The sequence below is a fragment of the Apus apus genome, chromosome 4, assembly GCF_020740795.1.
Source record: "Apus apus isolate bApuApu2 chromosome 4, bApuApu2.pri.cur, whole genome shotgun sequence".
NCBI lineage: Eukaryota > Metazoa > Chordata > Aves > Apodiformes > Apodidae > Apus > Apus apus.
In genome coordinates this window covers 40,001,990-40,025,681 of record NC_067285.1, presented here as the reverse complement: position 1 = coordinate 40,025,681, position 23,692 = coordinate 40,001,990, and the positions used below count along the sequence as shown (strand labels likewise).

Here is a 23,692-nt window from a genome sequence, read left to right as displayed (position 1 = left end):
TAAGAGTGTATTTCAAGTTTTGTTCTGCATTTTTCTTTGGACCTGCAGGTTCTCCTGGCAAACAAGTGGATAACTCATCCAGCAATCAAGGAAATAACTTAGGGACCCAAACCAAAGCTGGAAAACTGAGCCATGCTTTTAGAGATCCCCGGCCCGGGAGGAAAATTGCAGGAGGACAAGTGATGAAAGGTGCTGATGAGTCAGAGAGTGATTTTGAATCTGATCCTCCTTCTCCCAAGAGCAGTGAGGAAGAAGAAGAACAGGAGGATGAAGAAGTCTTGCAAGGAGAGAATGGAGACTTCAATGATGACAATGATACAGAACCGGAGAATTTTGGCCACCGACCTCTCCTCATGGACTCTGAGGAAGAGGTGGAGGAAGAGGAGGAGGAGAAGCAGAGTTCTGACTCCGATTCTGATCGTACCAAGCAAAACTCTGTGGAAAGTCTCCTGAGCAGTAGGTTCAGAGATGGTGTGGGCAGCAGTGAAATCAGTGAACCCAGCTCAATGCATACATCCCTGCCTGAGGTGCCAAGTGCTGTAATCAAGGTGAACCCTGGCCAAGAATTCGATGTGTTTGGGGCAGTGCCCTTTTCTACTCTGCAGCCTCAGCCCAGAGAGAAGGTGGACAAAGATGTCTCTTCTCAGATGGCTTTTCCCAGCCTGCAGCAGGAGCAGGATGACTTTGATGTTTTCACAAAAGCCCCCTTCAGCAAAAAGGTGTCTCAGCAAGATGGCCAGGTGGCGGGAACAGAGCCTCTGCTCTCCCCCACCTCTCCACGGAGCGTCGATATCTTTGGCTGCACCCCATTCCAGCCTTCCCTTCTCTCCAAGAGCACTGGGAGCAGAGAGGACCCGTTTGGGCTGGTTCCTTTTGATGAGATCACCGGGAGCCAGCAGCAGCAGAAGGTGAAGCAGCAGCGTAACCTGCAGAAACTTTCCTCCCGCCAGAGGCGCATGAAGCAGGAGGCCTCCAAGGGCAACGGGAAGAGGCACCACGGCACCCCCACCACCGCCAAGAAGGCCTCCAAGCCGAGCTACCGCACCCCGGAGCGAACCCGCCGGCACAAGAAGGCAGGTCGCAGGGACTCCCAGAGCAGCAACGAGTTCCTGACCATCTCAGACTCCAAAGAGAACATCAGCCTCGCCTTGACGGAAAGCAAAGACCGACCCAACCCTCTGCAAACCGACGAGAGCCTCTTGGATCCTTTCGGAGCCAAACCTTTCCACCCGCCGGATTTGATGCGGCATCCCCAGCACCAAGGGCTCGGCGACGCCGCGGTGGTGGTGGCTGGTAGGGCGAGGCAGAGCTCCTTGCACGGGGCCCTTCATGGTGGGGAGGGGCTGAAAACAGATGACTTTGGTGCAGTGCCCTTCACGGAACTGGTCGTGCAGAGCGTGCAGGGCCAGCAGCAACCGGCACTGGAGTTAGATCCCTTTGGAGCAGCTCCCTTCCCTTCTAAGCAGTAAACGCTTCCGATGGCTTCTGCCCCACCCCCCCTCTCCTCCACCTCTCTGAGTTACTTCATAGAGGTATTAATTAGTGGAGTAATTTACCTGGTCGAATAGACAGGGACCCAGGTTGGAGAAGGCCCGGCCAGCGTGTGGCGTGAAATTCAGAATGATGGCAAATTTCTGTTGGTTTTTGTGGAAAAGTAGAAACACAAACACCCCCCCCCCCCCCCCGAACAAACCAGGAGCATCATTCTGTGATGACAAATGGCTCCCAGAGTGACAGGAGAAATCAGATCTGCATCCTGGTCTGTCACTGACTTCGGGCCCTGGAACAGACTGACATTCTGCACTTTTGAGCTGCCTTTTCAGTCTCGTGAGGTGGAGGGAGGGGGTCGGGCAGGGATCACACGGGCAGCATTTGCCACGAAACAAAGTGGGATGATGGAGCTGAGGTGGTTCTTTGTGTCTCAGTCACAGCAGACCTAAGAACCAAAACGGACTAATATCCAGATGGGTCTGCTGGAAATAGTCAAGTCTTTTGCTTCCTAGATGAAAACTACGTGTATTAATCTTGAAAATAAAGAAGCCAAGTCCTCAAGGGGCTGTGGCCCAGAATTCCAGAGCACAGCTGTGGCTTGGGACCTAGTAGACATCTATGCAGCTGGGAAGATGAAAGGCAGATGATTTTTTTGTGTGCCTAAACATTCAATTATATTTTTTTTTTTTTAAAGTGCCATTAATGCAAAATAGCAAACTGGAAGCTCAGAGTTAGAATGAGAGAGACAGAGAATTCTCATGGTTTGGGAGACACAAAACCTGGATGTAGGGGAGTAAACCAGCAGGGACGCAGCCAGTGTTGGCAGCACTTTGAAAACTGCTCGGTAGGCTGGGAAGAGAGAGAGGCTGGTTTACATGAGGAAATAATTTGGCACCTAGGGGTATTTCAGATGACAGCTGACTGTGAGATGCAACCATTGGATTAATTTCACTGGGATTTGTGTCTGAAAATACTTCTTTCTTCTCGGATTTTTATTGCGAAGAAAACGTGTGTTCTTTCAAACCTGTTGTTTTTTTTAAAACAAGAATAATGCTATGAAATGGCTGTAACCTCATGTTCTTTTTGAGTTCTGATGAATCTATTCTTGTACTTAATGTGTATTTGATAAGAAAGTTTTGCTACACACACTGAGCTTTGAAGAAACTTCTCTGCCCCTGGACTGGCTTGGGGGGACAGCAGCAGTGAGTCTGCAGAAGCTGATCCCCCACTGCACCTAGAGCTGCCTTTCCCACCACGATGCCTTAAGGACAGAATTTCTGTCCCACCACACGGTACCTCGGGGACATCAGTGCAGGAAACCTGGCTCCAGGCTGGAGCCCAGGGGTGCTGGGCAAGGAGATGTGACCAGACACGTCGAAGACAAGATGTGGCTCCGTGACGCAGCTGGGACGGCCCCTCTGTGCTGCTGAGCCACCTGCACCCTCTGCAGAGCAGGCCCCTTGGTCTGCCTGTTCTCCCTGGCAATCTGAAAGGAGAAGTGGAAGGAGGCAGTTTCTCTCTGTTGTTTCAACTTTCTGTCCTGCTCTCCTGAGTGCTGAGAAGGAATTGGATGCCTACACATGGGGGATGTAAGCATTTGTGGTTGCGTGTCCCCATGTGTGTCCCCTTTCACACGAGGGAAAGTGAAATACTGAAGGTTTGGCATTTTTGTTCCAAGTCTCTTGCTGGTTATACAGTCATCCGGAGGTGTGTGAGGGTGGGCGTGGATCCCTTACAATATGGGCTGAAAACAGCACATTAAAAACAAGTTGTTTGGTTTCTTCAGGGGTTGGTTTGATCAAACTCTCCATTGGATGTACGTGAGAGGGTTTCTCCTGGTCGTGGCATTTGAAAGTAGCTCATCCATATCTGTACACCTTCATTGCCTTTATCTTCCTCATTTTCATGTTTCTCACAGGGTGGAAGTGAACTGTTACAGCTGTGCTTGGTTCAGAAAGCCTTTTCCAGGCTTAGACATTAAGCTCTTACGAGATTATGACTAGAAATGTCTCAACTCTATTTGCACAGGCGTTTCCTAGGCTTTATTACTACTGTTCTCACCTGGTTTTTTGTGCCAAAGGCTGCAAGAAGCACACGCCAAGTTTTGTAGCATTTTCTGATACTCAGGTTAACTGTCTTTTGTTTTCCCCTTTTTTTTTCTCTGCACGTGCTTATGAGCTGCCTTCCCGTGCTTTCCTTCCCAGCTGGTCCTTGCCTGCCTAAAGAGAGTGATGTGGCAAGGGGGGGGGCAGGTGGGTGGAAACAGAACGAGAAGAAACAACAGGCAACTGCCCCCTGGTCTGAAATGCAACCAGTCCTTGAGGAAGCCACGAGCTGCTGCTTTCCCTGGTGGAAAAGCAACTTGAGGGTTTGCTTGGCTGTTTTGTGCCAGAGGCAAGAGTTCACGAGGTGCATGGGAGTGGGACTTGGCTCCAGGACCTGCCAGGAGAGGTGGCTGCCCAGGGCAGGTCTCCTGTGGGCCTGAATGTTCAGGTAAATGAAAACAGAAGGAAGTGTGTTTGCTTGGTGGCTTTTTTGAGGCTGTGGAGCACTACAGGTGTGCTTTGTGGGGCGGGGTGGTTTGGGTTTTGGCAGAGGATCTGTCAGTGGTGGTATCACAGGACAGGAAGGCTGATATGAGGTTGTCCACAGCAGCTGAGAGATGAGATAAAAGCCAACTCTAAACCCAAGTGACTCCCAAAGTGGTGTAATGCCTCTGGCTGCAGAGGTGTTCTGGCCAATGAGATTTGCTTTCTAGTGGCCTTAATAAACCTTCTTTGTATTCTAGTTACGAAACAGGTTTTTGCTTAAATGTAACTTTTTTGTTTCTAGAGTTAAAGTTGTTTCACCCTTGTGACAGAAAAGAGATGGGTCTGTCTCACTGAGCTGAGCTTGTGTGACATGGATTGTTCATACACAACAAAACCCAAGTTTGAGTTTCATTTCAGCTGAAAGCCACCCTTCAACAGAGACAAAAGGTGGCACCCTGGGGGGAATGTGATGCCTCTTTGCCTTGATATTTGGTGTGAGTGCCATGTCTCTGCTTGCTGTGGAGTGTATGGTGACCTTACCTGGAACCTGGGAAGACCCTGCTGCACTAGGCATGTGAAGCCAGCAGTGGTGAGGTGGCACTTCCAAGAATATCCATGGGTTTTGACAGCGTGTTGAACGACTGGACCACAGGCTGTTTAGAGTCAGCTGCTTGAGGGAGGGATTCTTTCAAAAGGCACAAAGAAGCCCCTAAGGGTTGTGGTCAGTGACAGAAAAATCAGATGGTTGCGTTTCTCTGCAGCCTCTCCACCAGCCTTGGTGTGTGCAGTGGCCTTGGCTGCCCTGCCCAGTGCAGGACCCATCAGTACCAGCTTTGGAGGAAGGAACTTTTAATCACTCTGGGCATCCCAGTTAGTAAAACCCAAGTACTGTGAAAATAAGTTGATATATTTACTACTGTGAGAGAAAAAAAAAAGTTTATCTGGAGTTTTTTTTATACTATATAGTGTATTTTTATATATGGAAAGTATATATAAAAGATACACATGCTCGCACACATCATGTATCTCTTGGAGTTGCTGTGTTTTTAGTAACAGAGCAGCCACAATCACTGTCGTGTGACTTGAGGGAGTGAATAGGAGTGAAAGCTGTGAAAGAAAAACAAGTGCAAGGGGGTGGCTGCTGCATCACTTTTCTGTAGTGCTTATTTTGAAAGGAGAATCAAGGAAATGGTGTGTATAGCTAAATCTGTGACTAAAGCATCACTTAAATATTAAAAAGAGCATAAAAACTATTTTTAAATTGCTGGCATTCAGCTTTTAAGTGCACTTTCCTGACCTACACTTCCACTTCCTGTTAGACTTCAAGTTTCTAAAGCTTTTTTTTTTTTTTGTGTACCACTAAACAGAGAACTTTAACTTTTTTGTGGCACTGATGTATGTCATAAAATACTTGCAGTTGCTAAATAAACAAAGGTGATAACAGTGACTTTGCAGATCTCCTTAAACATTTGCATTCTTGAGCTCTCCCATTTAGGCTTTACTCTAAGCAATGCTGCTTCTACTGGTGGCTTTTTGTGGCTGTAGGCTCCTCTCACTCTTCTTTAAAAGGTTTTAAAATACTTGTATTTGCTGCCCAATCGTCTTTCTTTGTCCAACTTGTTAAAAACCTGCTAATCATGTTCTATTTTTAACTCCTTAGCTTCAGAATCACTTTAAAGCCTTCCTGCAGAAGGGTTGTGCAAGGTTGCATTCCAGCTTCTAGGCAGGCACTGCAGCTTGCTCCCTATGCCTTAGCCAGAATGTTAACATCCACTTCCCAAAATCTCCAGATTTTGTTCTGCACCTCATCTTCCAGGCAAAATTGGAATGTGATTTGACCCCCATCTAGCAGCTGTTTACCAGAGCAGTTTTTCTGGATGCTGCTTGTACTGATTTTACTTTTCAGGTAAGCTGGAGTATGACTGCAAGTGATCAAGAGAAGCTGGAGCAGCACCAGGACTCAGTTCCTCAACAGGAGCTCGTGTCCTGGCTGCTCTGTCTTCTGCCCGTTGCCCATTCCAGTCTAATTTTGGTATGAGAAAATCCACAGGGGAAACACAGATCTGGATCTAAAGGTAGTTGGTTGCCCAGCTGAGCTCAGCAGCTTCATCTAGAGATGCTCCTCCAAAACCAGAAGTTCCAGTAGCAGCATATACCACACACATCACTTGAGTAGTGCAGTTGGAGCACCTGCCCTGCTATCTGTGCCTTGATAATGCTTGAGACCATCAGTCTCTGTATGTAAAACCCAGGGGATGGGATAAAAGTGGCTCAGTCGAGCAATTCCCATCTGTCTCTTCACTACGTGAGCTGCAAGGATGGTGTTAACTCCAGGTAAACAGCAAATGAACTGAAATTTATTTACAGGTTCAGTATATACATAGAAGACCATCATGCAGCTTGATAAATTTTGTCAGGGTAATAAAAGCATAGAGCTTTGCAGCCAGTTTCCTTACCCAGTGGAAACTGCTACAGTAGTTAGTTTACATTAAAAAAACCAATACATTAGCAAACTAGAAAGTCAAGTGTGCTTTCAGTACACAAACACACATTCTTCAAATAGTATTGTCCACACAACACTGGAAACAAACTTAAATACTCACAGGTTCCTTGTCAGGCTTCAGTAGTAGTTAATTAGTGCACTTTGAAACTTGCTTGGCTGTCAAGTTTAAAAGAAGAAAAAAAAAAAAAAAAACAAAAAACCAAAACGGTGTGTACACTGAAAGGCCCAAAGGTCTGGGAGTTGAGTCTTAAATGCAAAGTCAGTTCTTGCCACTACTTGTTAGTAGAGTTGGGGAAACAAAATAAGCCAAGCCCACCCCCTCTACTTAACAGCCAGGCAGCATCACTCCCAGCACAGGGAACTGGTGCCCTGCAGCCTGTGTCCATCACTGTCCCCCAGCTCCTTAGGACACTCCTGGCCCAGGGCCAGGCCCAGGGAGCAGCCTGCCCACCCCAAGGAGGGCACTGGCAGCAGCCAGCCTCTCCCCTTCTGTGTACTCTACACCCCATCCCGGGGAAACCCTGCCCGAGAGGAGTGGCAGCAGCACAGCAGCATTAGCAAGGCCCACATTTCATCACAGGCTTCTCGTGCCTGCTGCAGCTGGCCTGGGGGGTAAGATGAGGGCTTTGAAACCTTGCCAGGCTCCCCTGGTGTGTGCTGAGCTGGTTGTCACGAGGCCAGGAGAGAAGAAGCCAGGAAGGCCCCTGTGGAAGGCTGCGGGTAAGGTGGGGCTGAAGTGTGATCAGCTTGGACAGTTTGTAACCCTGAACAGAAGGTTTGGCCTGTGGTCCAAGGAGGGGTGTTGGGATGTCTCTCCTCTCCAATGTGAGCTGTGCAGATGCAGGCACGTTCTTCAACAGCTCTGGCCCCAAAATTGAACCAGTTGGGATTAAGTCATAACAGCATCTTGAGGCAAGCAAAGCAGCAGTGTTACCTGCTGCTGCTCAACGCTGCTGTAAACACGAGCACAGCTGCTACATGGAAGCCACTCAGAAAATGTTGATTCTAACCCAAAAATTCCAGCTAGCTACAATCCTGTTTGAAAAAATGGCACCCACTGAGGTTAATCATGCTGAGCTACAGCTATTTAATAATCTGTGCATTTTGTCTCCCCAGCATTGAGGTTGTAAGAGATGGTTTCAGGACGGATTCTCAAACACAGGGCAGCCTTTTTCCTGTGGGGATCTTGTGGCCATCAGTCCCTTTCAGGAACAAAGTCTGCAGGTACAGTACAACACAGCACAAAGTAAAAGGCCAAAGTTCAGTGATTTGAATCCACGGCAGGTTCACTACTTGGGGGGTGTTATTTCCTCCCATTAAACAAAAGTCACTTTAAAAAAAATTCTTAGCAGCTCCACTGTTTGCAAGATAGTAGCAAACATGAACATACAGGCTTAGTGCTACTCCTGAAATATTTTAGAATACTAATTCCAAATTGCCAGAGGAATCTAGACAAAGTATTTGAAGTGATGGCACTGCCCATATTGGGAGAAGGGGGCAATTTTTTAAGATCTGAAAGGAAGAGAAAGTCATAGGGGATGACACGTGCTTTTACCTTCCAGAAAAAGAGCTTGTCCAGGGAAGTAAAAAGAGTCCACTGGAGGTATTTAAGAGTGATACAGACATAGTACTTAGGGATATTGTTTAGTTAAGGACTTGTCACCGTTAGGTTAACAGTTGGAATTGATGATCTTGAAGGTCTTTTCCAACCAAGGCAATTCTGCAATTTTATATGTTAGTGTCACAATGCTGATGTGTAAGCACATCAGCCAAAGGCTGAAGGATCCAATGTGCAGTCCAGCTGTGGTTTAGATCCCAAACCAGGTCCCACAGTAACTCTACAAGCCCCCTGTCAGGAGCTGTTTCTTAATTATGCACATGCATGAGCTTTGCAAAGGTTCTTACTTCTGTTGTGATTCCCAAGCCAAACAAATGCTGCTGTGATCCCAACACTGAGTCCCACAGCCCACCTCTCTGCTGTCCCACTGCAGGGAGTCCTGTTTTGTACTTGATTGCAGAACAGGAAATGAAGGTCAGATCCTGGGCAATGCTGTCGGTATTTTCAAAACTCTTTATCATCCCAGAAAGCAGGGAACAGCCCAGACCTCCAGAAAGGCAACTGCCTCAGTGCTTAACTTCATAGCTCATCAGACCCTCGAAGTCAGGAATTTCATGGCAATGCCTCTGAAATACAGTCAGGAAACAGGTTTAGTCACTTCCTGTGCATCTGAAATGACCAACTCTAAACCTGATTTTCAAAGAATCCTGATCAGTAGGCTGAAAACCTGACAAAAGCCTGAGGTAAAGTCTACTTAGGAATGAATACTAATGACTGCTGGAGGCTATTAAAATAGTGGGATTCAAAGGGATCTGGCAGGTCTCCCTACAGACTGCTCTGAAACTGCTCAAGGGCAGTGCAGCCCCCTGGAGCCTCACACAACCCAGCCTGTGGGCAAGCAGTGCCTGGCATCAAGGTCACTACTCTCTTGTTTTTCACAAGCAAGTTATTATACCCATCAGCATTTTCTTCGGGGCAGCTGAAGTCACCCTCCCTGGGGGTATTTAAGAGTGCTACAGACATATCATTTAGGGATGTTTAGTTAAGGACTTGTCATTGTTGTGTTAACAGTTGGACTTGATGATCTTGAAGGTCTTTTCCAACCAAGGCAATTCTGTAATTAAGAGGTTGACTGAAGCATGTGACAAGTGAAGTGCAGGATTATTTAACCCTGTACTAGTTAGAATATCTTACTCCAACGAGTATGTAAGCTGCTATACCTTCACTCACAAGTCTGTGATGTACTCAGGACAGGGCTTGCTGTGTCTGTATTGCATGATGTACACCATGGATTGATGCCACCAATACAGCATCACCACTGCAAGGATGTGCCACACTTGGTGGCTTGAGCCGAGGTAGTTCAGCTGTCCTGCAGGGGAAAAAGAAGGCAAGTGGTTAAGCTGTTCATTTCAGCAGTAACTTGTGCAATGCAATTAGCAATCAGTCTCCTCCAAAGCTCAACTAGACACTCCCATTTGCTGGGAGGCAGCCAGAGTTCTTCAACAAACTTGATCAGAAGTTGTCTGCCTTCTTTTGATATAGATACAACATTTTACTCTGGATGAGAATACTTCCACTCTCAGCCTGTCCTCTCACAGGAAGTTTAGGACTCACAGCAAGGACCCTGAAACTGCAGGAAGCTTAACTGCAGGAAAAAAAAAATACCCCAGAAGAGAATTTCCTACCTGGGAAGTATCTCTCTGGAACTTTGGAAATATAGAAGAGAAAAGCTACAGCAGCGATGAAGTACATGACAACTACCCGTGGAGCAAACTCCTGCAAAAGAAAAGGAAGGTCTCCTGTTCTGCTGGAAGGTAAAAATAGAAAAACAAAAAAGTCCCTAAAGAGATGAAAAAGGCATGACAAAACTGCATCTTACTTCAGGGCCTGATCTATGAGCAAAATCCAACAGGGAAGCAAATGCCATAGTTTGAGCAATTCTGAACGGGAAGCAAATTATTCTGTCATGAGCTCCCTGCTTCAGGGCAACAGCTCTTGAGTGTTTCTGTGCAGCCTGCATAGACTTGAAACCTGTCACTGAAAGGACATCTTCCAACACACTCACCTTAGGCAGAATGCCCAGGGTAAGTGAAAAGGGTGACTTGGGTGAAAAATCTCATTTACTGCTTGGGACTGCAGTCACTGGAACCCAAGCCACAGGAGTCCCATCCCCTGGATGGCAAATAACCAGGCAACCCATTCACCAGCTGCTTCGTCCTTAACAGCAAGTTTGGTTACCAGAAGTGGAGCATTTTTCTGAAGTTTGGAAACAAAATGCATACCACTCCTGTGGGTCTGCTACACCAGGAGAAACTACATGGGGGAAGATGGGGGGTGACAGCTCCTGTTTTATCTGGTGACCTGATGGCCAGGGATAAGTACCCTGGCTAAAGACTAGGTAAGCTCATAAATGTTGCTCTTGGACATTCATCAACAGGAGCTGGGTTAACTTTGTCCCCAAGGGACAGTCCTCCAGCAGGGCAGAGTCACTGCCCACTCTAAGAAGGAATTCAGCACATGTTGGGTCCCTGGGTAACTGCAATGATGTCTGGGCTTCTCACCCTGGGACTTGACTGTCACCAGCTCTCCTGTGCTGCTGTGTTTTTCAGAGCATAACTCCAAGCAGTACAACGAGAACAGTAAAGAGTTCAGCAAATTCCCCGTGATGTTAAACAAGGGCTGCCTGAGAGACAAAAAACTGAGCAGGCAAATACTGATTTTTTTTGCTGCCAACCCAGGAAACTCAAGAGAAAGCAAGTAACCATATCACCCATGTCTCTGGGAACTCCCTCTCTCCTCTGGAACTGTGGAGGGGAACTGTGGAGGGGGACAGCCCCGAGCACTCCTAGAGCCTGTCAGGCTGCTTCCCACGCGGCAGCCACCCCAGCTCCTGCCCCTCTCCCCAGGCTGAGCAAGGGTGTGGCCCTCCCACACAGGCTGCTCTGTCGCAGGCAGATAGGATCAGGCAAGTTTGTATCCAGCCTTTCATGATAAAGCAGATTTAATCTACTCAACCCACTTAACTGCTTCTCAGTAACTTTCTAAGTGCTTGCATCTGCCTGTATCGCCTGGAAGAATTCTGTGCCTAAAGACATTTTAGTTCCTTTCCTTCCTCCTCATTTCCCAAAGTGCAAAAGGGCTGAAAGAAGATGGCAAGTGAAAAGCAAAAGGGAATCCTATTTCCTTTTTTCCCCCCCCCCTCCTCTTTTTTTGTTCCTCTTACCTGTACAATAGATGCCCCGACGCCGCCGTTGAGCCAAACCCAGTGGATGGTGGGAATAATTCCATATCCAGACACTGAGCAAAAGATGATGGAACGCAGCCTGTGCCACTGCTGGGTGAGGTAACTGGGGTGAATCTGAGCAAAAAACACTGCCAAGATCATTGCCAGCACAGTGATTAAATACACCTGACGCCAGTACTGGGGGGGAAAAGAGGAAACAAAAGCCAGTTTGTGGGTGTTCTCTCCATGCATGTAAAAAGTCAGCTCTGGGTGGGGCAATGTGAATTGCTGAATGTAATGGGTTTTCAAATCTGTCACTGCTGCCAGCACAAATGATGGGGCTGGAATGAAGGGACTTGTATTTCTCCACTGACAGGGAGGGGGAAGGAACACAACTGCTCAGCTCCACCTGGCACAGTGCCACTTGTTCCAGTCAGAGCCTTTGGCAAAACGTTTTAAATCCACCTCTGCCCCAGCAGCCTGGTTCCAGTACCTGCCTGCTGTACCCACTGCAGGCATGGATGCAATCCAGGCCTTGGAAGGGGACTCATAGCTTACAAGAGGCAGAAGCAAGCTTATCTAGTGGGAATCGTTTCATTTACTTGCGATGGGGACACATCCCATAATCAACCTCCTACGTTTGACCAAAGTGGGACCTGTGAAGTTTAACCTGACTTGGTATAAATGTAAATATTTTCTTGAGGCTTGTGTGATCTGCAGCTTGAAAGAAAGACCTGCCTCTGCCTGTCACGCCAGCAAGCAGTGTTACTGCCACTGTCAGAAGGAACTTGTTTCAGTTCCCATCTCTGCCTCCCGACCGACGTCCCGTGTGGATGTCCTTCCATGCACCCCCTTCCTAGGGCATCACAGCGAGACCACAGGCACCGAAGAGGGCAAGAACAAAGGCTTCCAACTTACATTGTTACAATAAAATGCATAAAACACCCCAGACACGTAGCAGCCCAGGATCCCAATGGAAATGCCTGCGTAGTCCAAGGCCATCCAGCGCCGGCTGGTCTTCTCGGAGCGGTGGCAGCAGAACAGGTGATACCCAACTGAGCAGAGCATGCAGACCTAGGCAGGTGTTCCAAGAAAGGATCTGTTAAGGTCTTAAAAACGAAGAGGGAGCAGAGCAGGCTGCAACGCTGAAGCTTAAGAGCACGTCATCAATCCAGTTACCTGCCCTGCTGTGCAACCTGGCGTAGGTAACGATTCCTTCTGCTGGTAACCAACAGAAGCTAAGGTAAACTGCTCTGGCAGGTGGAAGGAGGAAAAGACAACTTGGCAAGCTGTGACAACCCCAAGCTGTCCAGCTCAAACCATGGGGCTGCTGAGGCCTAGGCTGTGAGGGCCAGCAAGGAGTCAGCAGGCAAGGGAGCAGGGCCACATCTGCACAGGGACAATGAATTCAAGCAGAAACCAAAGCCCAGATCTGCCCTTGGCACCCACCTTCTTTTCCTGAGGGAACACACAAGAAATTAAACTACACCCACACCACTTCTTTGCTTCCGGGCTGCCAGAGCCTGGAAACATTCTCATTTTTCCCTGAGAAATGTTGTGTGTCTCAGCAACCCTCAGGAGGAGGGAAGAGCACAAGTGCTTTCCAAGTCAGCAAGGGAGTTTTCTTCTAGCGCTGCAAGCTACTCCTCAGGTAACATTTACAGCCCTCTTCATACTTTTTAGGCACAAGCCTACTTCCCAGGACATTCTGTGGTCAGATAATGACACACCTGAAGTCTGCTGAGAACAGATTTCATCTGAAGGAGAAGGTAAAAAGCTGGAATATCAAGCCCTGCTGCTGCTCCTGACCAGCATCAGACTGTGGCTGGTTCTCGTGTTCTGGTGGGTGACCCTTTCCAGCAGCAGTTGGTGCTGCCTGGGAGCCACATCAGACACTCCTGAACCCCAGCTGAAGCTGTAAACCTGGCCTGGGACAACTGTTTCTCACAGCCTTTCCCCTACACCAGCTGTGCTCACTCCTCCTTCATTTATTCCATCTATTAAACAGGTCAAAATCAACCCAACCAGGGAGCTCGTCAGTCACCTCTAAAAGCAATGCAATGTCAAACATGCTTTTCTCCCAGTTGGCCTTTCAACAGGGGCCCTGTAAGAAAGGTGAGGACAGACTTTCCAGCAGTGCCTGTAGTGACAGGGCAAGGGGTGATAGCTCCAAAGTAAAAGAGGAGAGACTGAGGCTACATACAAGGAAGACATATTTTATTTTACAAACGGTGAAACACTGCCCCAGGCTGCCCACAGAGGTGGTAGAAGCCCCACCCCTGGAAACACTCCAGGCCAGGGTTGACTCGATGGTCTTGAGAGGTCTCCTCCAACCCAAACCGTTCTGTGATCCTAGGTCTGACCAAGAGACCATTTCCCTCTGCACCCCGACACACACACAACGTGGGGAGGGCTGGGGGGGGGGTGGGGGGGAGCACTTCCAGTGGGATTTAACTCTCTCCTCCTCAAAGGGGGGCACCCCTGGGGGGTACCCACACCTCACCAGGCAGCTCCCCCCCAGGGCAGGCAATCCCCTTACCTGGAAGCAGAAGAGGCAGACGGAGCAGATGACAAAGTCCTCCCGGGAGGCGCCGGCGGCGGGCAGAACGGCCGTCAGGTCGTAGATCCCCAGCGTGAAGAAGAGGACGAAGCCGAGCAGGTGGCTCCAGATGTTGACGGTCTCGTTGGAGAGGATGAAGAGGCTGCGAGGAGACACGAGGGGTAGGGGGTGGGTCAGGGTCGGGGGGAGGCGGCGCTGGGCCCCGCGGGGCTTCGCCGGGGCCGCCCTCACCTCCTGAGGCAAAGGCGGGAGGGCAGGTAGGCCCGGTAGCCGTCGGTGATGTAAGGGTTGTCCTTCAGGAAGACGGGGATCTGCTCGTAGGTGTAGAGGCGGATGCCGCGGGGCACCAGCACCGGCCAGTACTGGTAGCCGCCCAGCTCGATGGAGTGCGCGCTCCGCAGCAGCTTCTGCTGCATCCTGACCGCCCCGCCGCCGCCTCCTCAGCGCCCCGCCGCCGCATCGGGGCGCCCCGCCGCCGCCAGCAGACACCCCCCCCCCCCCCCAAAAGGGCCTCCCGGTTCGGTTGGGCTCGGTTGGGCCCGGCCCGGCCCGGCCGCCCCTCAGCCGGGAGGGAGAAACGGCCGCGGCGCGCGGCGATGACGCGGGTGGGAGGGGAGGGGGGAGGGGGGAGGGGGGAGCTCGTCCCGCCGCGCCTGCGCGGGGCGCGCGCGCGTCCTTCGATCGCCTCAGCCCCGCGGTGTGAGGGGCGGCCCCGCTTCCCGCCCTTCCCGCTTCCCCCTTCCCACCTTTCCCGCCCTTCCCGCTTCCCGCCCTTCCCGCTTCCCGCCCTTCCCGCTTCCCGCCCTTCCCCGCTTCCCCCCTTTCCCGCCCCACTTCCCGCTTCCCGCTTCCCCCCTTTCCCGCTTCCCCCCTTTCCCGCTTCCCCCCTTTCCCGCTTCCCCCCCTTCCTGCTCCGCTTCAGGCTTCCCCCCTTTCTTGCTTCCCCCCTTTCTTGCTTCCCCCCTTTCTTGCTTCCCCCCCTTTCCCGCTTCCCCCCCTTTCCCGCTTCCCACCCTTCCCGCCCTTTCCCGCTTCCCACCCTTTCCCGCTTCCCCCCTTTCCGCCCCACTTCCCGCTTCCCACCCCACTTCCCGCTTCCCACCCTTCCTGCTTCCCCCCCTTTCCTGCTTCCCACCTTTCCCGCTCCGCTTCAGGCTTCCCCCCCTTCCCGCTTCCCCCCCTTCCCGCTTCCCCCCCTTCCCGCTCCGCTTCAGGCTTCCCACCCCGCTTCCCGCCCTTCCCGCTCCGCTTCAGGCTTCCCCCCTTTCCCGCTTCCCCCCTTTTCCGCTTCCCACCCTTCCCGCTCCGCTTCAGGCTTCCCCCCTTTCCCACTTCCCCACTTCCTGCCCCACTTCCCGCCCCCTTTCCCGCTTTCCCCCCTTTCCCGCTTCCCCCCTTTCCCGCTTCCCACCCTTCCCGCCTGTAATCGGCAATAACCAGCCAGAAAAAGGACTTTAGAAACTAATCCGCTTCTTTGAGGTAAGTGAGCAAGCAGCGCTGGGCGGCCGGGGAGCCTGTGCCCTGCCAGCGGCTCCGCGTGGGGGTCCCTTTTCTACAGCTCTTTTTCCCGCCGTTTGGGGGGGTCCACCCCCCTCTCTTGGAAAATTCCATCCTTTCTCCCGCCGTTTTTGGGAGGTCCACCCCCCTCTCTCTCGGAAAATTCCATTCTCTGCGTTGTTGTTGTTGTTGTTGTTCTCCGGGACTCGCACAGTCAATCAAGATGTTGTATAACTTATAGTTTCATCTACCCGATACGGCCGTCAGCATTTAGTATTAAATAACGAGGTATAACTTCCAACATTAACCATTACACAACAGAACAGAACCACAAACGTTTAGCAAACATTGCAGCTTAACACCCAGCCACGTACATTCACATTTGATCAGCACATTAAATTCCTGATTCACCTATAACACCGCTTCCCGCCCTTCCCACCCTGCTTCCCGCCCGTCCCGCTTCCCATGCTTCCCACTTCCTGCCCTGCTTCCCACTTCCTGCCCTGCTTCCTGCCCGGTTCCCTCTTCCCGCCCGGTTCCCGCTTCCCGCCCTTTCTGCCCTTCCCGCTTCCCGCCCTTCCTGCCCTTCTCGCTTCCCGCTTCCCGCCCTTCTCGCTTCCCACCCCCTTCCTGGCCTTCCCGCTTCCCGCCCCGCTTCCCGCCCCGCTTCCCGCCCCGCTTCCCGCCCCGCTTCCCGCTTCCTGTTCTTCCCCACTTCCCACCCCCGCCCTTCCCTCTTCCTGCCTCGCTTCCCACTTCCCGCCCTTCCAGCTTCACGCCCCTCACTGGGCTCGGGCCCGTCACCTGCCAGGCACATGGCCTTTCCCAGCCTTTCCCGGCCTTTCCCAGCCTTTCCCGGCCTTTCCCGCCGCCCCACGGCCCGAAGGGTTGGGAGTAGGGCCTGGCGGTGCTGCCACAGGTGGGTGAGGCTGGGGGGCGGGGGGCTTTTCTTGAAGCCCTCCCGAAGGAAAAGCCAGCTGGAAAAGTGGAGCTGCCAGCTTGGGAGGGTGTGGGGGGGAAGGCTGTGGTGTGGCCTGTGTGGGTGATGAACAGAAGTGGCCAAAAAGGGTAAAAGTAGTGAAAAGTGGCAGCTGTGTGAGCTGAACCTGCAGTTAGAGCTCTCATCACTGAATTTACACACTGAAATGTCCCGTTGCTGTCACGGTGGATGATTTTATCCAGCGGGAAAGGGTGTGTGTCTTTCAGACAGATTTGAACAACACAAAAGCTGCCTAAAACGGAGGTCAGGTACAGGCATAAAGTTAAAATAAGTGCTGAGGGTTATTATTGCTTGTGGGGATTGTACTTGCACCTTTTAGAGTAATTTCTGATTAGCTGAGATAATGATTATTAGCTTTTTTTTTTTTTTCTGTGCACTCGGAATACCAAAAAAATTAATAGTGAAGGAGACTCTTTCAAAGGATTTGGTTTTCCTTAGAAAAGTTGTTGGCTGTTTCCCCAGTTGCTTTTAAATTTTATTTCTCCTAATAAAAAAGGGAGAAGGAAGTCGCTGCTCAGACATCACCTGGCTCTTGTTTTCACAGTGTTCTGAGTGATAATCCTTACCCACCTGGCCCTCTCCCCTCCAGTCATCTGCCACGCAGATTTCTTTAAAGGTCTTTTGTCTTGTTGAAGAAAATGTGGGAGCATTTCTCCAAGGTGCTATGACAAGTGTGAAAGATTTTCCCCTGGCAGAGATAGTTGTGCTGTGGTGTAAAAGATGTCAGGGTGATGGGCATTTCAAATCAAGAATGACAGTAAAGACCAGGAGGTCAATCTAACCAGCTGTGCTACGTCACCCACAGATTCCCCTGTTACACTCTTTGGTTACCCAAATTAAGTTGATTTTGGTCAACAGCAGCTCTGGAGTATTTCTGCTAATCAATCATTTTCTGAGTTGTTGTTTTTTTTTTCTTGTCAGTGCTCTGAAAACTGTTCTTCCTGCCTCTGCAGACCTGCTGATGGTTCCTCTTGCCTTCTCCCTCTTTCTCAGCTGTTCTGCATGCTGGCTGTGACTTTCCCCTGCATGCACCACAGGACTGTAGAGAGTTATCACAGAATCTTAGGGGTTGGAAGGGACCTGGAAAGATCACCCAGCCCAACCCCCCTGCCAGAGCAGGGTCACCCAGAGCACATCCCACAGGAACGTGTCCAGGTGGGTTTGGAATGTCTCCAGAGAAGGAGATTCCACAACCTCTCTGGGCAGCCTGTCCCAGGGCTCTGTCACTCTCACAGGAAAGAAGTTGTTCCTGATATGCACATGGAACCTCCTCTGCTCCAGTTTGCATCCATTGCCCCTTGTCCTACCGGACAAGGAGTTATCCAGAGGAGCCATGTTCATAGAAATAATTCAGCAGGCTTAGCTTGAACAAACTTCCCTGTGTTCTCACCTTTCTGTGATGTGTCTGAAGGGTGTCTCTAAATGGTTCATTCCTATCTTAGTTCCTGTCTTTTTTTTTCCACATGGCTTCTCCATTTCTGTTTTTCACCTGAGCTTGCTATTAAGGAAATTAATAAGAATAATTGAGGAAAGTGGCACAAATAAAATGCATTCTGAAGGAATGTATAGTTCTTCTGGCAGGATGGGAGAGCCCCAGCTCCTTCTGCTGGCTGGATTCAGGGGGAAGCACAGATTGTCCCTTCTGCAGAGTCGTGTTAGGTGCACAGGGAAGCACAGTGTCATAGAACACCTTGTGGAGTGCTGTGAGGCTGGGGAAGGCTAGGCTGGGAGCAGGCTGGGCAAGTATCACATGGAGCAGGGTCACAGGAGGTCGGAGAATTCAGGATGCCAAGTTTACTGGCAACAAAACCTTCAGGGGCCACAAAGGTGATACCTGATAACTTGCTCAAACGGGAAACGATTCATAGGCTGTCAGTGTTCCTCTTCTGTGGTGGAGGAACAGCTAACACTTAGCTGACCTGTGTCAGCTGTTTTAAAAATAGGAAATTGTCCAGTTTTGGTCAGCCTGGTGCACTTGGGAGCTAAAATCTCTGACCCAGACGAGTGGGACCAAGCTAACAGGGGTGATACCTGCACAGTGGCAATCTTTTTCCTCAAAAGTGTCCCACTGGCTTTTCTCTGCTTGGAGAGGGAGGGAAATGATGTTTCTGCAGACGTGTGCATTTAAAGGGATAAGGGTATATAGCTGCACCTTAATTCAGGTGAACAAACTCTGGCTGTCCCCAGGAGCTTCCCACTGCCAGGGTGAAACTGAGCCAGGGAAGTCACATCCCTGCCAGCTCCTGCTGATACATGAGGAGATTCATCGTGCTCCAGCAGTGGCTCACTTGTGTCAAGCCAACTACTGCTTAGAAAGTTGCCATCAAGTTAAAACCTTAATTAGTCTTAATTGTCCATTGAATCATTAGCTCACTGAGAACATTATACCTGGAAAAAAAAAGCACTTTGTTTCTAAGCCCTCTGCAATTTAAATGAAATCCTGAGAGCTTCAAAGAGTTCAGTCAGAAGGAATGGGAGCTGACAGCACTGTTCTTTTTGTAAAAGGAGCTTTAATTGTCTGTTAAGTTAAAGCTTTGAAGCTTCGATAGGAGAAGTGTTATAGTTTAAATTAATAGGGAAAATTGAGAAACAATTGGGGCAGCTTTAAATTAATTACTTACACTATTTATTTTGAGCTTATTGAACAATTGTGTTGTATGCGTAAGCAATTGAAATTAGCCATCTGTGCACGATAGCTTTGACCTGAGTTGACCTTCTTGGGTAATAAGTAGCTTGCCCTAATTCCTATACTGTATTCCTAATCTTACTGGCAGATAAGCTTAATTGGGAGAAAAGATGAATGTGCCTGAGAGGTTCCATACTTTCCTGTTGGAACTTTTCTGTTGGAACAGAACAGAATCTGCGGTAGGGAAGGCTGTCAAAGAGACAGCTGAGGGGATCACCCATGAGCTCAGCTGGGTTTTTTTAACCCCAACTCTGTGTTGTCTGCTGAGTCCCATTCTCCTGTTGCCAGCAGCCTTCCTGTGCAGCGCTGTGATCGGATGTTATGTCTAGCCTGCTAGTTGAGGAAAACTAGGAGAGAACAACACTTTATTTGTACTACGTGCTGCCAACTCTGTAGTCCTGACAGGATCTTTTTATGTCCCACTCCATTCTGTTGTGTTTTTTTCAGGGAGCAACAAATAGCAAATGCCTTGGGGGAAGAATTATCCAAACTAAGTATCTTAAATGCTCAGGACAAAATGGGAACAACAACAAAAAATCATTAAATTGTTCAGTTTTGAAACTGAAAGGGTGAAAATATTCTTGATGCTGATCTTTGAGGCTCCCTCCAGGTGTCAGCCTGGCACTGTGCTATCTGCCCGGAGCAGGCAGGCCTCCCTGGCTGTGGTGAGGCCCCTGCACTGCCTGTCTGATGAACAGGGAACCCACACATACCCTGGCTGGGATTCTCCTCCTGGCACTGTCACTTCTTGCAGGCCTGTGTCACATCAGGGCAGCGCTGGTATTCCTCAAGTGGCTGTGGCTCATGGTTTGATCCTCTTCTGCTGATCTGCCCAGCAAAACACCTCCTCCTGATTATTTGTGTGTGTGTGTGGGGATCTGGCTTTTTATATATTGGTGGCAGGCAAAGACATGAGAGGCGCCCTGGGGTTCCTTTTGAATTTGACTTATTCCAAATTTTCCAGAAAAAATTGTTTAGCACCCAGGATTGAAATCTGTTATCAGTCTGAGCTTAGTTGAGAAAACATATTAGGGAATGTTGGTCGAAATGTCAGGTGTCTTCCTGATATCATGCTGCTTACAGCTGTGTCAGTGTATAGCTCAGTTTTTCTTTGCCTGTGATTGAAATCAATTATGTTTTCCCTGGGGAGAAGAAGGAGGTGTATTTCAGAATACTGCGTTCACAACTATGTTTCAATGCAAAGCCTGTGAATAAAATACAGGCACTAGTTTATGACCACAGAGACCATGTATTTATTCATGTGCATGAGGCACTTTTGGTTCTATATCAACATGCAAAGAAAGCTTGCAAAGGGCCATGTGTAGAATACCTGTTTGCTGACAGTTACCTCAGGAGATGGAGATATTTAGAACCCATTGTCATGTAAAACGGATCATGTCTCATCTTTTCTTGGAAATACCCAAAGCTTCTGTGAAATTACCTACTGGATGTGCAGTGGAGTTGCATGTAAAAAGATAAGGTTCATAGTTTTGTGGAAGTCAAAGAGTCTTTGAAAGTGTGTGTGTGTGAAGAATAGAAGACCTGACACACCCCCAATTAGTGGACTCCCTGTATGGGAGAGCATTAGGAACTCAAGTACCCTGTGTTTGATCATTAGAGTGACCTTATTACTAAAAAAGCTTGATTTCAAGACCCTCTTCCCTAAAGATACATCTTTCCTCTTCACACTGTCCCCGCTAGGATTGTTGTGGTGACGTTCTCTGTGGTTTCCTGTAGCCCTCTCCTCAGAGCAGCTTCCAGGAGTGCCCAAAACAGAACGTGTGACATCTGTTGTGGGGGGTGCAGCCACTCTTTCCTCTCCCCATGGAGAGATGCATGTGCAGTCTGTGCAGCGAAGTGACTTCTTTTGGTAGAGCCCTTGCTTAAGTTTTTTTTTATTATTATTCCCCCCCCTCCCCCCCCTCTTTTTTTTTTTGGCATTTTTGTTTTCTGATTCAATCCCTTTGGCTTTCAGCTCCGGCTTCTGAATTTCAGCATCTGTCAGTGGTGCGAGAAATTCTCTTTGGTGATAAGAGAACAGCTGCCAATAGCAGGAGCAAGGATGGCATTTGGGCTTTTTCCTGCCATGCAAGAGCTTACAGTCAGCAAAAATGCACTGTGCACACAATGGAAGAAAGCCCCTCTTCTGACAAGCTTGGTATTTTTTTTCCAATTTAGCAGCATCTTTTCCTTCCGTATGAAGCAGAAAAACGTGAACAAATTGTGCAGCATAATAGAGTCCTGAACCTAAATAACTAGAACTAATTGACAAACTTTTTTTTGTGGATAGGTTCTGAAGGTGAAAGTGATGAGGGGACAATAAAGGAATTTTTTTTTTTTTGAGAAATCAGCAGATTTTCAGGGAAAGGAAGAAGCTATTTGGAAACCTGCTCCATCGTGTGGCACAAAACCTGCTCCCAGTGAAATTGGTAGGGGAAAAGAAATGAACTCCTTTCTCTGGAGTCCTGAATTTTAGGAGCACAGGGTTTGGGTGTGGTGTTTGGTTGTTTTTTTTTTTCATACTTGGAGGTCTCTCTAACTCCAGCTTGCCTATAAAATTTTATCACAGCTGGAATTCATGCCATGACAGAAGGCATTTTGAGACAAACTGTTTTGACCAGAGAGGTTTTGTTTCTCTAGTGTGGTGAGTTTGATTTATTTATAATGAGGGTGAGGCTCCAGTGGACAGCTTTGGTCGATACGGTAATTTCACTCTTGGACAACCATATGGGTTTCTGACTTTGCTAAAGTAAGAACCAGACCATTCCTGTGAAAGTCTGAGTCTCCCCTCCCCTCCCCTCCCCTGGACAAAGTCTGACATCAAAATTCCCAAAAGAGGATCGTGTTTCTGAGACTCTGTTAAAAGTCAAAATAGCTGTAGTCCTGCAGTTGTGGTTTTACATGATTGTAATTTCTTGAGCAGCTTGTCAACAGAGCATGAGAGAGAGAAGAGAGGCTGGATTTTCAATGATGTCTGAGCATGTTTTGAGCTGTGCAGTCACTTGGAGTGACTTCTTGGTGTCAGATTAGGAGCCCTTTCCAACACTTTTATTGTAAATCCACACTGTTGGTGTCTGACCTCTGTAGGTATTTGAGTGTCATTGTAAACTTGACAGGAGACACATGTTCTCATTTGGCTCTGATGAGGATTTGTATGCCTAAATTGACTTGACCTTTTTTCAAAAGCACTTCCAAAATCTATTATACTCTCAAATTTGATCTGTGAAGTTCTGCTCCAATCCCAAACAAGGCCTGGGTGCTTGGTGTTTGGGATCATCTTACTGCACATACTTTTGTTTTTCATTCATCTGCCGGAATGAGCACATGCAAATAATGATTAGTTTTTTTTTTCCTGGCTGTGTTGCTAAATGCCAAAACTTCTGCTGAGTAGCAGTGATATAGTTTGAGAATTGGAAATGTTAAAATAAAGGTTTGCCTTTCCTCCAAAAACGCTTTGGGACAGAAAGACCTGGGAAGCAGCAGGGACAATGACTCTCATTTTGCTGACTGTACTGTGGATATTGTTGCTCGTCTGCCAGGACTGGGGTTTTCCCCTCGCTTGTTAGTTTGTGTTATGAGATTTTATGTTTTCCTCAGTTACCTTGACTTCTAAAATTGAAATCCTATGATCTTCTGAATATATATGGTTCATCTTCCCTCTCTCATCCTGATTGCCTGTCTAGTTTCTTTAAGTCATTGAGACATTTAAGTGCAAAGTTGTATCTGGGAGACAGTGTATTAAGAAATACTGTCAAGTCAGTGAAGAAAGAAGTACAGTGTAACTAGCAAATCTCGTGGTATTTTTAAAATTTATTATTTTGTAAGGTCTCTTGTTTGTCTACTTTTTATGCTAGTAGATGTCCCAGTCTCATCTTAATGTGAGGCTGGGAGCCCTAGGATACTTCTCTTTAGCAATTACTTGGACTAAAAATTCTCTGGGGAGGAGAGAGGGAAGGAGGTCTGTGTCTGGTTTTCCTGCCTAATTTTCCTCTTTTTTTGTTAAATTATTTGTCACTTTCATCAGTCAGTTCCATATATTTAAGCAAATATGTCGATGAGATTTTTTTTTATCATCAAACCATAAGCAAGGCCCATACAAGTTCGTGACACAATCTTAGAAGCATTTGTTAGCATTTTTCTTTTTTTGTTTTCCACTTAACAACTTCCTTGCCATTTCCTTTGGTTCACAAACCATGCTTTGTACCCTATCTTGTCAGTCATGCAAGACTCACCAGGATACCCCAAAAGCAGCTGCAGAGCTGCTTTTGTTTGCAGAGCTGCAGAATTTGACCAACCTTGAGAATTCTGTTATGTTTCTGCTCCTTTTTCCATAACCTTGGAATGAAGATAATGCTGTCTTTTCCTGGAATGCTGTACTCAGGTAAAATGAGGCAGGGATTTAGCTCCTTATCTGTGCTGTCCACATGAAGCCATAAGGAGTTAAGAGTTCAGTTACTCTTGCCCAAAGCCCATCTTTCTTCCATTTCTTGTTTTCCTATATTCTGCAAAATTGATGGATGTCTTCTGACAATATCCCTGCCTTTGGAGTGACTGGTGGATTGAAAGCTTTTTCCTCTGTAACAAACATATATATCACTAGAGCTACTATTTTGTCAGCTTCTGCTGCGTCACTAGTAAGTGAT

The 23,692-nt window shown here is 48.4% G+C and overlaps 2 protein-coding genes across 7 annotated transcripts in view; one reads left to right on the top strand and one right to left on the bottom strand.

Moving 5' to 3' along the window:
- The window catches only part of BMP2K (BMP2 inducible kinase), a 57,631-nt gene extending 52,162 nt beyond the window's left edge, over window positions 1–5,469 (top strand). For all 4 annotated transcript variants that reach the window (XM_051619196.1, XM_051619195.1, XM_051619197.1 and 1 more), the window contains one exon: window positions 49–5,469. In XM_051619196.1, coding sequence (XP_051475156.1) covers window positions 49–1,469 — 1,421 coding nt within the window. In that variant the 3' untranslated portion in view covers window positions 1,470–5,469. The remainder of the gene's footprint in view (window positions 1–48) is intronic.
- An 888-nt stretch (window positions 5,470–6,357) lies between these two features.
- Window positions 6,358–14,296, bottom strand: PAQR3 (progestin and adipoQ receptor family member 3). 3 transcript variants are annotated; one of them, XM_051619204.1, is made up of 7 exons: window positions 14,098–14,296; window positions 13,846–14,008; window positions 12,225–12,380; window positions 11,307–11,504; window positions 9,769–9,859; window positions 9,304–9,452; window positions 6,358–8,709 (listed from the first exon to the last, which is right to left on the bottom strand). In XM_051619204.1, the coding sequence occupies exons 1-6, from the start codon at window positions 14,280–14,282 to the stop codon at window positions 9,310–9,312; spliced, it is 936 nt and encodes a 311-aa protein (XP_051475164.1). In that variant the 5' UTR covers window positions 14,283–14,296; the 3' UTR covers window positions 6,358–8,709; window positions 9,304–9,309. The 3 variants fall into 3 exon arrangements, with proteins under 3 accessions (XP_051475164.1, XP_051475162.1, XP_051475165.1); XM_051619202.1 differs by having other exon boundaries at window positions 9,314–9,452; XM_051619205.1 differs by having other exon boundaries at window positions 9,314–9,452; window positions 11,307–11,441.
- Between the last annotated feature and the right edge of the window lie 9,396 nt (window positions 14,297–23,692).